General features: G+C 49.4%; 1 protein-coding gene across 2 annotated transcripts; it reads right to left on the bottom strand.

Annotated features, from left to right (window-relative positions):
• Positions 1 to 61: 61 nt before the first annotated feature.
• On the bottom strand, positions 62 to 12,059 carry stx1b (syntaxin 1B). Of its 2 annotated transcripts, XM_088316139.1 has the most exons (10): positions 11,618 to 12,053; positions 7,587 to 7,661; positions 7,295 to 7,394; positions 6,708 to 6,782; positions 6,558 to 6,631; positions 6,296 to 6,404; positions 6,112 to 6,185; positions 5,611 to 5,748; positions 5,413 to 5,523; positions 62 to 5,085 (listed from the first exon to the last, which is right to left on the bottom strand). In XM_088316139.1, exons 1-10 carry the CDS (start codon positions 11,645 to 11,647, stop codon positions 5,005 to 5,007), a joined length of 867 nt encoding a protein of 288 aa, XP_088172265.1. In that variant the 5' UTR covers positions 11,648 to 12,053; the 3' UTR covers positions 62 to 5,004. The 2 variants fall into 2 exon arrangements, with proteins under 2 accessions (XP_088172265.1, XP_088172264.1); XM_088316138.1 differs by having other exon boundaries at positions 5,413 to 5,748; positions 11,618 to 12,059.
• Positions 12,060 to 12,426: the final 367 nt, after the last annotated feature.

Here is a 12,426-nt window from a genome sequence, read left to right as displayed (position 1 = left end):
CCCTCCTATAAGCATGTCTATTCTTTCACACACAGGCACGGAAACAGGAACTAGGCGTATGAACACTGAACAATCCTTCTTTATTTCTTCATGTTTCAATATTTCTGTCAGGGTTTGATATATTTTTTTTGTTTGTTTGTTGGAACTTAAAATGTTGGACACATTTAGAAAAGACGCATCTGCATAGAGTTGTCATCTTAAAGATCCATGGAGGGAGGCGGGACGGGGGGGGCGAGAGAGCGACTGGTTGGGGTCTCGGGGGGGTTATACTGGCACGTCACACCAACGGAAACAAAACAGCCAACAGCAGCACGAGGGAGGGAGGGAGGGGGCAGGGCAGGGGAGCTGTTGCCAATCAAGGGACGGGGGGCTTAAGTGTTTTGGGAGGGCGGGACAGATGGCTTTTACGTTACACTACGCACACACAAACACACACTAAAAGAAACACACAAGTTGCATTTCCCGTCAAAGTTGGACGAGCGGAGCGGACGTCCCGCTGTCTGTCCTCTTTAGTGCCGAGCGTTGACGCCGCCAAAATAATATTGCACTTTGTCCAGGTCGGCCTGCCTGTGGGGGGCCGAAGGGGCGGATGGGGAGGGGCCCCGGGGTGAGGAGGCCCGACAAGGCGGACAACTAGCGCGGGTGTGGCCCCGGGCCGGACGGTCGTCCTTCTTTGGCGGAACGTGCGCCGAGAATTCGAGAGACAAAGTCGCCAAAACGGAGGAAGCACTTTGGGCCGAGGAGCCGCTGGGCGCTTTGGGACGCCAAGAAGACGGCTAAGGAGGACGCTGACCCCCCCCCCCCCCCTCCCCCCGGGACGCCAAGGTGGCAGCCTGGCAGCTAAAGAGGACCGGACGCTCCGGCACGCCGTCAACTTTGTCAGGAATTTTCTAGATAAACATGCAGGTCATCTTTTTGTGGTTATTTACAATAATTACACATTCTCGTCTCCATGGCGATCAGAACAACAACAACGACAACAACAAAGTCAACGTCCTTCTCGTGACTCCTCCCACTAATACAAATGAATACTGACTTGGAGGGGGCGGAGCACAAAGATGTGGGCGGAGCGTCGATGGCAAACATCACGTCACGGCGACCGGACCAGGAGGAGTTTTGGTTTGGGGATTGCTTTCAGGAAGACAAAGAGCGTTGTCGTCGTCATCGTCGGGACTACAAACATGGAGGACGCCGCCGTGCTAAATTGTCGGCATGCTAACGGCAGGCCGGTCTTTGGAGCGCTCGCGCACACCTTTTCACACCTTTGTTTTCGGCAGAGCGGGGAAAAAGCGAGCGTCGTCGTCGTTGTTGTGCTTCCTGTCGCTCCACCGGCACGAGTGGGGTCGGGGGGGACGGAGGGAGGGGGCTTAGGGTAAGGGGCACCATGGGAGATGTGAAAAGAAGCCGGCTGACGTGCTAACGTGCTAACAAAGACAGAGCCGATGAGCGGTAAAGTGCGCAACATGGCGGCAGGTCGGGATACAAAAAACATCACCATGCAAAACTCCACAACGCTTTGCATGCTTTTTTTTCATTACTAGTATTATTTCTTTCATTTATTTATTTTTTACTTCTTATATTTTCGCCTTTTGGAGGAGCGGTGACATTGGAGGGTGTAGGTGGGAGAGATTCTTGCTGGAGGGAAAAAAAAAAGGGCGCGGGGATATCCTCATCCACGCTGTCATCTTTCCAAAAATACAAAGGACAACACTGAGGCTGTGTTTTCAGAATTGTTCGCAACTACTCCCCTGTTGGGATTTTTCTAAAGCGGACCTCGATAGTTCCTAAAATGTCCCCTGAAAATCCCGTTGCAGTCATTCAGGAGTCGGGAAAGAGTGAATGAGTCAGAATACAGTCACTGCGTCATCATGCATCATTCACTCATTCCCGACTCCCTGATCGCTAGTTTTTTGTATGTTGGACCGAGATCAGGGCTCTCAAACTTGCGGTGCACGGAATGACATTTTTCGGCCCCGCACGCTCAAAGTTTAACGATTGCGTGGCCCTCGATCCAATCACTTATGGGCTCGCATAACTCGTAGAACGTAATTCTGAAGTGACACTAAGTCATCTGGTTTCAAGAAAAACAGGAGACGCAGGAACCCGTTTTGTCCTGAATGCACGGAGGAAGTCCCGGTGCTCAAGAAATCCGAACTAGTGAGGAGGATCCAAAGTAGCCAATCATGTTCACGTTCTAAAGAACCGTTCATGTTCTGAACTGTTATGAATAAATATTGAGAAGACTTTTTTCGAATACTTGAAGCCCCTTTTTTTGTGGACCACTTTCTGGGGCTCGGACACACTCAGACTCAGATCCCGAAATAAATTGAATTTGAGACCCCTGACCTAGATCGTTCCGAAGCTGAAAATGCCTCTGGAATGTGTAAATGGCTCCGAACACAGCAATTAAGTTCAGAATCATTCAGTCGTTCCTGACTCCCGAGTCACTATTTAACTGTACTAGACGCAAGTTAAGTGGGAAACCTCGATAGTTCCACTGAAAATATTTTTTGTGATTGAGGAATCGGGAACGAGTGATCGATTTCGAGCACTTGGACACGTCTTCTCCTTCCTTCGTGCCGCCATGTTTGCGTTTTTTGAGCGACGATGATGACGGCGTTCACAAAACCCATCCAAGACATCCCGGCGTGCCCAACTAGACTAACAGCTGTGGAAAAGGAGCGATTTGATTGGCTGAGGCGAGCGAGCGAACGAGGAGGCGCGGCTGAACACGTTTGGTTTCAACACAACACGGTAAAACTTTGGTGCACGCGCAAGTCAGTTTTGGTTCTGGGAATGAAAGGAAAAACACGCTACCAACGCTTTTGTTTTGTTTTGTTTGCCACAACACGTCACACTGCTAAAAGCGCTAAAGACTACACCACACGCAGTAAATGAACAAAGCTGCTGGCTCTCACTTCCTGTTAGCGTCCGAGCCGCCGCGCTCCGTGCTCGTGTGGCTGGCGATGCCAATGCTGATGCAGCGTTCGCCACGAGTGAGCAATCGCTAGCGGACGTTATTGCTTGAATGCCGTTTGTGGCATTCCGGTGCTTGTTAGCCTCGCTAACAGCGGCGGGCGACCCTTAGCATTACAGAACCACAACAATTAGACATGCGCTACAGTAACAAAGCTAATGGTGCTTAGCTTGTAAGTACGTTACGTCGTTTGGAACGAATACAAAAAAACAAAAAAAAAAACAAGGCTGCTAACATGCTAGTCCAGGAAGTTCACCGTGTTTTCCGACAGTTGTACTACGGGGCAAAGTGACCATAACTCTCCGGTGTGCGTTCACCTTTGTTCACTCGACGATATTAATTTAGCTTTCTGTTGTGAAACATCTTGAAAAATGGAGTGTGTTCTTTTTCCTCCACTGGCTGGAAAAGTAACTAAAGCTAAGCTCAAGCTAGGCTAAAGCTAAGGCTAGGCTAGAGCAAAGCTAGCACGCAGGGGCAACTTTGTCGATGAGCACAAATGCACTCGGCCAGAAGGCGGCGGCAAAGACAGCTCGGGCGATGTCAACAGGAAGTGACGTCAACAGGAAATGACGGGAGGCGGTCTTGTCAAAGGAGCACCAAGCGCCACAAAATATGGCTACAAAACGTAGGTGGGCGGGGCTGCGGTCAGGTGGCGGGTCCGGCCACGCTTGTAATCTAAACTGCATAGATTGACCACCCCGCCCCTGACTCCGCCCCACCTGAGGCCCCTCCCTCCTCCCCACACTTTGCTTGGTGTGTTGCCATGGAAACTTGCCACCGTCAAATGACCCCGCGCCCCCACCCCCCCCCCCCCCGACCCCTCCGACCCCCTTAATCTAAATACCGGATTTCGTTTCAATCAATCGTGTGAAATTGGGCGGAGCATTGACTGACATGAGTGGCTAATGAGGGGTGGTCTCAGAATCAAGAAGAACCCACGGGACGCTTTGGCTGTGTTGGGAGTCTGTCACTCATTCCCTACTCCATCATATCGGGATTTAAATCTAGTGGACCTAGATTGTTCCTAAAATGTCCACTGCAAATCCTTTTGTTGTGATTTGGATGTAGGGAATGATTCCCGATGATCTATACATCGCGACGTAATGTTGCCATTACGAGATCGATAAATTACGAGCAAACAAATAAAATAGTCACATTCTATTGTTCCAAAATATTTTACAAAACAAATTGCTCTACTCATATTGAGGATAATTTCACGCCACAATATACACATCTGTTATTTAACGTAACTTTATACTGTATTGCAACTGCCTATAGATGCCAAAAGATGGCGGCAAAGGACTACTTTTGTCAAAATAAAGCTCCTCAACTCACTTCAGCACCAAGATGCCAGCAGCTGGCATCAAAGCAATATTTCTCATTTTGGCCTGAGTGTGAGATTTTCTGTGAATATCGGAAATTAGGTTCTGAATTATTTTAATTTTTTTTTTTTTTATGAATGCCAAACGGCAAATGTGCGGCTCGCAAATCGTTGGCCCCCAACTCACGATAGTGGGTGCTATATAATGACTAGGGACGGATTCGGAACACAGCCATTGTGCGTGTTTGTCGAGGGGGTGGCGTGGTGGCAGGTTGGCGGACTATTTGTGCGGGACGGCACCGGTGGACTTTCCCCGCCAGGCAACGCCCACCGTCGCTGTCGCCATCACCGTCCCGTCAAAAAAAAAAAAATTAATAAAAATAACAAATAAAAGAAAGCGACGCTCCAAAGAAGAAAGAAGCAAAGTAAAATGTGGGCGGCGTGCGAGCCGATATATGCGCCTTACACGGACAGCGTGGTGCATTTGAGGGTGTTGCTTTTGGTGGGAATTTGGGACCTCGGCCCACCCCAAGTGTGTCCCGTTTGCTGATTGGTTATCTTCTTGCATTTGTGGTTCAAGTTTTTGGGCTTTTTTTCATCTCCGGCTCCCGTCGGTCTGCCGCAGGCGGTCGTCACGGCGACGGCCGTCGTCGATGGCCGTCGTCACGGCGACGGGCGTCGTCACGGCGACGGGCGTCCCGGAAGCTCAGAAGCCCAAAGTCCCGCCGATGGTGGACGCCAGGACCACGCCCAGGATCACGCAGCAAATGATGATCATGATCTTTTTCTGAGGGAGGACACGCGAGCGTCACATGCGGAACGACGCTCGGATCGAGGTCACGAGACAATACTCATCTCAACCTCCAGGAACTGAACCCCGCTGCATACAAGTCTGGCGAATGTACCACTACACCATCAGTGACCCTCAATTATTTAGATTATTTGCAAACTTGAAGCAAATCCTTCTCCAACTATTTTCGTTTTAATTTTAGCTCTCAGTAGGGTTTTAGTTGGGGTTCTAATTTGACTTCTTGCTCATGCTGGAATTATTTGGGGTTGGGAGCTCGACTCTTTTTATGGTGGCAGTTCCAGATGTGGTACCAGTTCAGTTTACCTTGCGAGCTTGGCTCTGGTACTTGACAGCCTTCTTGGTGTCGGAAACGGCTCGCTCCACGTAGTCGACCGAGTGCTCCACGTTGTACTCGATTCTGTCAATCATTTCACCCTGGAAACCAGCACAGTACGGGTGAGGGACGAGAGACCCCCCGCGGGGGTGGTCGACTTCTACGAGGGTGCGGCGCGTATTGCGTACCTGACTCTCCACCAGCATGGCCATGTCCACAAACATGTCGTGAAGTTCTCGGATGCTGTTCTCCAACTTGATGATCTCGGTGTGCCGGGTCTCGATCTCGTTCAGGGCCTGTTTGGTCATCTGGGAATCCATCTTGATCTGACAAGTCATTGACAGTTTTGGGAACAGCTCATTCACAAGTAACTGACACGTTTGTGTCAAGTCATTGACAGGTCCACATCACGTCATTGACAGATGTGGAACAAGTCATGACAGGTCCAGAACAGGTCGTTAGCGGTGACCTTTGACCCCACGCTATTGACAAGGTGACGTGACCTGGCCTCGGAGAGCTGCTAAGATGAAGGGGGGGGCGGGACAAAGCCAAGTGTCCCCTTCAAATTAAAAGCTCGTGCGGCGGCATCATGTGACAGAGGCCGTGTTCACTTGATGTGTCAGCGCACCCGCCAGACGGCGGCCGTGTTGGCCGGCGGCCATTTTGGCTAGCTCAGGTGCGGTGCTTACATCATCGGTGAAGATGGCCAGCTTGCCACTCTCCAACATGTCTTCCAGCTCCTCGTTGGTGGTGGTTCTTCCAGCTACACACACATACACACACACACACACACACACACACACACAGAGAAGTTAGCACACACTCGTGTTAGGTTGCCTGTTGTCCTGTGTGTGAGAGACACGCGGCACATACTGATCTCCAGCTGCCTCTGGATGCGGTCCTTGCAGCGGTCTCGGTATTTGGACTGCGTGGTGTTGTACTCGGTCATCACCTCCACAAACTTGCGGGACAGCGTTGAGTGCTGCAGGACGACACCGGAAAACAATTTCACAACAGCTGCTCGTGCATTTGCTACGTGGGGACTCATTCAGCTCAATCAACATTTTAAAGTACGTCTTAAATGTATATTTTGGTCGCTTTGCCTTCCAAAAGGCAACAGGCTAGTTGCCATCACCTGCGTCTTGCGGATCCTGAGGTCCGCCGAGGATCTGTTGAGACCTTCTTCCTGCTCAATGCTCTGCTCGATCGCTGCAAAAGAGACGCGCGTCAGTGCGTTCATTTTAAAAAACGCAAAGAGTGCTTCACGTCCTGGTCAGAGGTTTACCTTTTAATTTTGAACGAACTTTATTGGCGGTCTTCTTGATGTCGGCCGTCAGATCCTCCAACTCCTGTTTGGTCTCTGCGGATCACATGACAACACGCTGCAAGTCGACACGCCGATGTAGTTTTAGCAATATACCAACTAGGGTGTGTGTGTGTGTGGGTAGTCGCCACAGGAACCACTTTTCCCATCATGCATTGCCTCAAAAGTCACCGGAAGAGGTTCAAAGGTCCTATTAGTGAGGGGGCGGGGCTTGACCAGACAAACTCACGTGCACTTAAGCGAGTGGACACACCGGACGCAGACGACTGGCGAGGTTGGCATGCAACATGCAAACGCAAATGTGGCTGACGGGAAGCAAGGGAGGGTTTGAGAAACAAGAAAAAAAAACAAAATCAATCATCACTGATCACATGCGCACATCAAAGCGGATGTTTGTGACGTTTTTTTTGCTGAAGCCGACATGCTGTTAATAACATTTGATTGTGCGGCGATGTTGGCACCCCGGAAGTGACACTAACTCATGCTAATTAACACGCTAATTGAACCCCCCTTGACCGTCATGCTAACACAGATTAGCATTAGCTTACTTTCATCCGGGTTTGGCGCGGCCAAGATGGCGCTGTGCTGCTTCTTCACCTGCTCCACATCCTCGGACAACTTCTCGATGCAGCCGCGTATCTCCTCCACCTGCGTGCACACACACACACACGCACACGCACACGCACACACACTTCCTGTCACAACATCTGTGTTCATGCGTGTACATGTGTGTTTGTGTTTATCTATTTTTTATTTTTTTTTACATGGAGTTCTACAATTGTGTGTGTACACGTGTCCTTGTACACTTGTGTCGTGTGTGTGTGTGTGTTTCTTTTCTACCTGCTCAAAGAACTCGTCCATGAAGTGGTCTCGATCCACCTGCACCACCTCCTCATCATCATCACTGTCCTTAGCCTGCAGTACAAACACACGAAGGCACACAGCGTCACACCAAATCACGTGTTACACAATGTCACACAACACAATCATTGTCACGCAATGGAGCGCAACCTCGCACAACCGTCACACATCACACACACATTATACAAATTTCACATGATGTTAGCAAACACACAACCCTAAACTGTCACACAACACCGCACTGGTTTGCCCAACGCCGCGCAACCACGACACAATGTCGCACAACTGCACGCATTACATGTCTCGGCTGCTATGAAAAACTGGCAGTTGTCGCAACTGCTTTTAAAATAAAATGTGAAAAGGATAATGAACTGAGAAAATTATTTAAAAAAATAATAATAATATTTGCTCCCAGCTCACAGCTGCTACATGTAATCTCCCGCTGCTCCATCATATAATTAGCCAAGCCTACGTATATTGCCTCTTGGAAGCCCCTCGATGAGGCGTAGGGCTTGACGTATATGCTGCACTAAAAATAAATAAATAATAAGAAGGTCAACCAAGTTGTTCTGGGCCGCAGACCGGTGATTGGGGACCACTGTACAAAGCCACGCCCCCTGGAGGCAAACATGACCAGCAAGTCTGGCACAGCTGATAAGCGCATCCACACACGCACACACAAACACACACACAATGTGATGTGAAACTCCAGAATACCCTTCACAATAAAAGCATCTGGAAGCAGATGCACTCAGTGACAGTTGCCATGGCAACTGTGTAAACTTCCTGTGTGCACGCCCTCATGTTAAACACGTATCAAAACCACGCACGCGCACTCGACACACGCACGCACAAACGGAGCAGTGCAAATAAATGCAATGTGGTGTGAGAAGCGAGTGGGGGAGGAAGGGGGGAGGGGGGGGCAGTGCAGTAGGGGTCAGAGAGTGAAAGTGGGGGGAGGGGACGGACGGGAGGACATGGGGGAGGGGAAGGAAGGAAGGCATGATGCTAGGATGGAGTCAGCTGCATTTACAGGAGGCTAGGGAGGCACAGCTACAAAATGTCTGCTCCAAAGCACAGTGTTTCTCCACATCGCGCTTTTTTCACTCTCCTGACTCCCGAGGGGGGGGGGGCAGCTGGGTTGCGGGGCTTCTCTATACTTTAATCCTGCCTTCCAAGAATTTATTAAGAGTCCTGGAATATTTTTTATTGATTTGGCTGTTTTATGTATTTATGAATGACTTTGTATTCCCCTATTTCATTAAGTAATTTATTGATTTATTGTAAATCACCCACAAAATTAGTAAATGTTGCACTTTTTCCAAATCCATTTTTTTTTTGTGTGTGTTTCTTTTTTAATTGCAAAATAAAAGGAAACGTTTTACTCTTTGATTACCACTGTGGTGCCGGTGTCAAACTAGCAACCCGGGGGCCAAATCTGCCCCGCGACATCATTTTACGTGGCCCACAAAGGCAAAACACAACTTGATAATTCTTGCAAATTATCTTCACTTTGACAACACTGAGATATGCGATATTGCAAGCATTTTTTTTTTTTACCAAGCTCTCCTTTAAAATACTCTGACAAATAGTTGAAGCAACAATTATTGACAAGCTTCTGATTTCCAAACTATTTTTCATCATTTTGTTGTGTATATGTGATCATCATAGGTTCATTACGGATCACCGAGGGACACCCAAACTACGATCCGGCCCGCCACAAAAAGGAGCGTCTAGCTGCTCATGTGAGGTTACTGGAGGTCACGCGTATTCATGAAGTTGATCAAGTATTAGCCACTCGCTTTAGCAACGTTTTCGGCCACAATCTTGGAAAACATTCACCGCGACCGCAACATCAACGTTCACCTATCACCATTGACCTCTGACCTCTGGGAACGAAAATGGACATTCACAAGGACATACACACACGTGCTAGGGTTAGAAACACATGAACACACGTTCACGCACAAACATGAATTAGAATTAGAAAGACTCGCACGTGCACGAGCATATACATGCGTACGTGCACAATTCATACAAACATTCGTCACATTTAGACTCACACACATTTTCAACTAAGCCAAAGTCACTAACCGCAAATAATTTGACATAGCAGCCTCAAATAGTTTCTAAAATGTCTGCTAAAAATTCCTTTGTAGTGACGATTGCAAAACGCAGCGACTGCTGCGACTGCTCGTTCCCCTCCGCCTCTCGAACCCCAACACAAATTGCATTTAGTGGACAAGGTAGTTGATACGAAAGCTGACATGACTCATCAAATGGGCCCTAATCACTACATCGGAGGTTTTAGATAGTCTTGCTGAATCTAGATCGGCAACGTTTAATTGAATTCTTCCGAATCCCTACATAGACAATTCTATAAAAAAATAGTTTTGGAAGACTACTTGGAATTATCGCAACATTTATGCTAATGTCTGTCAGCCTGAAGTTTTTTTGCATGACATGTTAGCATGGAGCGAGTGGACCGTTTGTTAAGATGAGTTTCACTTGAACATTTTCCTGTTGAAATCGACAATGTTGACACACTGGTCTTGTGTTTCTTGTGTCTGTTTGCAGTCATCTTCAACTGGGAGTGACGATTTAAAAACTTTGGACAAGTGTTCAAATGCAACAAAAAGGTGGAACAAGACTTGAAAACTCAGCATGGTTGAGTACGGTTCAAGACGATACCGGCGTTATTTCAAGGTATTGGGTATTAGTGAAGACTGCCGATACCGACCACTGATACATAAGGCAAAAAAAAAAAAAACATCAGACAAGTCCTCCTCACCAGTAGTTGGTGCTACACTGTGGCGATTTGTCATCAGAAAGAGGCTTCTCAATAGGTTTGAGGTCTGGGGACTGACATTGCTTGTAGACGGTTTCTCAACCATGTCTACAATTGTCAGTTGGAGACTTTGCATCTGCAATCACGATGGAATTCTTCAGAAGGCTTTTAACCACGACTGCCAATCATTGTGGAGGCCAGCGTAGCTCCAAAATAACGCCATCGATTTTGCTGTCTGCAAAAACAGCTGCCACATCCTGGCACTTCAGCTCACACAGCCCTCTGGTGTATTGCAACAACATCATCAGGCGACACCTTGAGGGACAAACGCCAAAGACCGTTTGGGAAAGAAGGCCGACAAGCAACTCTCTTGTGTTACTTTTCATGGCATGACTGGAGGGAATCGTCATCCAGTTCACCTTCAAACGGGATCAATTTCCCGTTCTAACCTAGAATCGGAGGATCTCCTTTGAATGGGGAGCAGTTGCTCACGCTTGGCAAACGGCGAGCCCTGCACACCGGCATCATTTGCAATTTTGCTCCACAATTTCACAAGAAACGGGAAGTCCACAAACACGAAAATGGTCCTGTCGGCCCCATGCAAAGCCGCCGCCTTCATTTGCACACCTGTGCCTCACATACATGTGCTGTGGATAGATGCATGAACAGATGGATAGGTGGATAGATAGAAGGCCGGACGGACAGATGGATGGATGGATAGTTTATAGGTGCTGCAGCGTGTGCCCCCTCCCCCCCCCATCCCCGCCCGCAGGAAGCATCAGCTGTTCAATGGTGGAAAGAAGGAAGCTTGCGTGCGCGTGGCAGCTCCTGAAATGGGTGAGGCTGGAAGAATGAGACCTCCCCCAAGGCCACCGTGACCCACTGACGTGGCATGGAGGGCTGGGGGGGGGGTGTATCGGAGGGGCACTGGTTAAAAAAAAAATGTCTGCATTCTCTTCTCCTCCAGCAGGTCATCGCGCGCGCGCACGAGGAGCCCATCTCTTTGGCCTCGTGCGCGCGCCCGAGGCCTCTGCGTCGAAGCCCGCGAAAAACGGCAAAATGTCACGGACGCGCCTCGCTCACGCACACGCGGGGGACTATCAATCACGTGACGGCGGCACGTCTTCATCCCTTTGCATGTTGACGTGCGCGCACGCACGCACGGACGGACGGAGGCCGTACGAGGATGAAGAGGAGAGAGATGGAGAAAATGTCAGCTTACGCTCCGCAGTTCCGCCGTACGATCCTTCATGGCTGCTCGACGACCACGTACGCGGCTGGTCCGGGGGCCGGCGGGTTGATCTCAAAGATGAACAGAATTATACGGCTCGTCCGGGAGGGAGGGAGGGGGGAGTCTCTGTCGTCGTTTTCCCGCCGCAAAATTCCCCCTTTGCGATGTGTCGCTGATGAAGAGGATGGCGAGAGGAAGGGCGAGAGAGGCGTCTTATTCGTTTTTGGCGGCCCCTCTCGTGTGGTTTGGAACGCAGATGCCCCCCCGGCGGTCCTCTTCCTCCTCGTCCTCCTCTTCCTCGTCGGTGCGGTCACAGTGTGGGCCGCAACGCAGCAGCGGGACGAGTGAGTGGGGGAGGGGCGGCGAGGAGGAGAGAGAGAGAGAGAAAGAGAGAGAGAGACGGAGGAAGAAGAGAAAGTGGTACTGATGCTGCAGAAAAAGAGGGGGAGGGGCGAGGGATGCGGAGGGGAGGCGCCCACTGCGCACGCGCCCACAAACCCTGACAGCAACATCGCCCCCATGTGGCTGCAAGGGGAACTTTTCAGGTGTGTCCGCACATGCCGATGCCGAGCCACTGCTGCCCAGACTTACGAGTGGAATTCGCTCCAATTTAGTCAAATATCAAATCCATTTCATTACGCTTCCAGACCGCCCCAAAAAACACCACAATTCTTCATTGTTTTTTAATTTGATAAAACAACACAGAATTGTAAAAGAAAATACAAATCCATACAACTTTATTTATAAAGAGCATTTCACAACAGCTGGAGCAGTAACACCGTGCTTTCCATACGGTGTAA

Source organism: Idiotropiscis lumnitzeri, chromosome 15 (genome assembly GCF_059441095.1).
Source record: "Idiotropiscis lumnitzeri isolate Australia: NSW breed Sydney's pygmy pipehorse chromosome 15, RoL_Ilum_1.0, whole genome shotgun sequence".
Lineage (NCBI taxonomy): Eukaryota > Metazoa > Chordata > Actinopteri > Syngnathiformes > Syngnathidae > Idiotropiscis > Idiotropiscis lumnitzeri.
The sequence above is the reverse complement of the archived record's forward strand: the minus strand, read 5'-3'. Positions and strand labels throughout refer to the sequence as shown.

What these genes read in the sequence shown, in the direction of transcription:
- stx1b (XM_088316138.1), bottom strand. Translation starts at nt 11,647, where the DNA reads ATGAAGGATCGTACGGCGGAACTGCGGAGC. An exon ending in CGCGCCAAACCCGGATGAAA is followed by an intron (nt 6,783 to 7,294) that starts GTAAGCTAATGC and finishes TGTGATCCGCAG; the next exon opens with AGACCAAACAGGAGTTGGAG. An exon ending in TGGCCATCTTCACCGATGAT is followed by an intron (nt 5,749 to 6,111) that starts GTAAGCACCGCA and finishes ATGACTTGTCAG; the next exon opens with ATCAAGATGGATTCCCAGAT.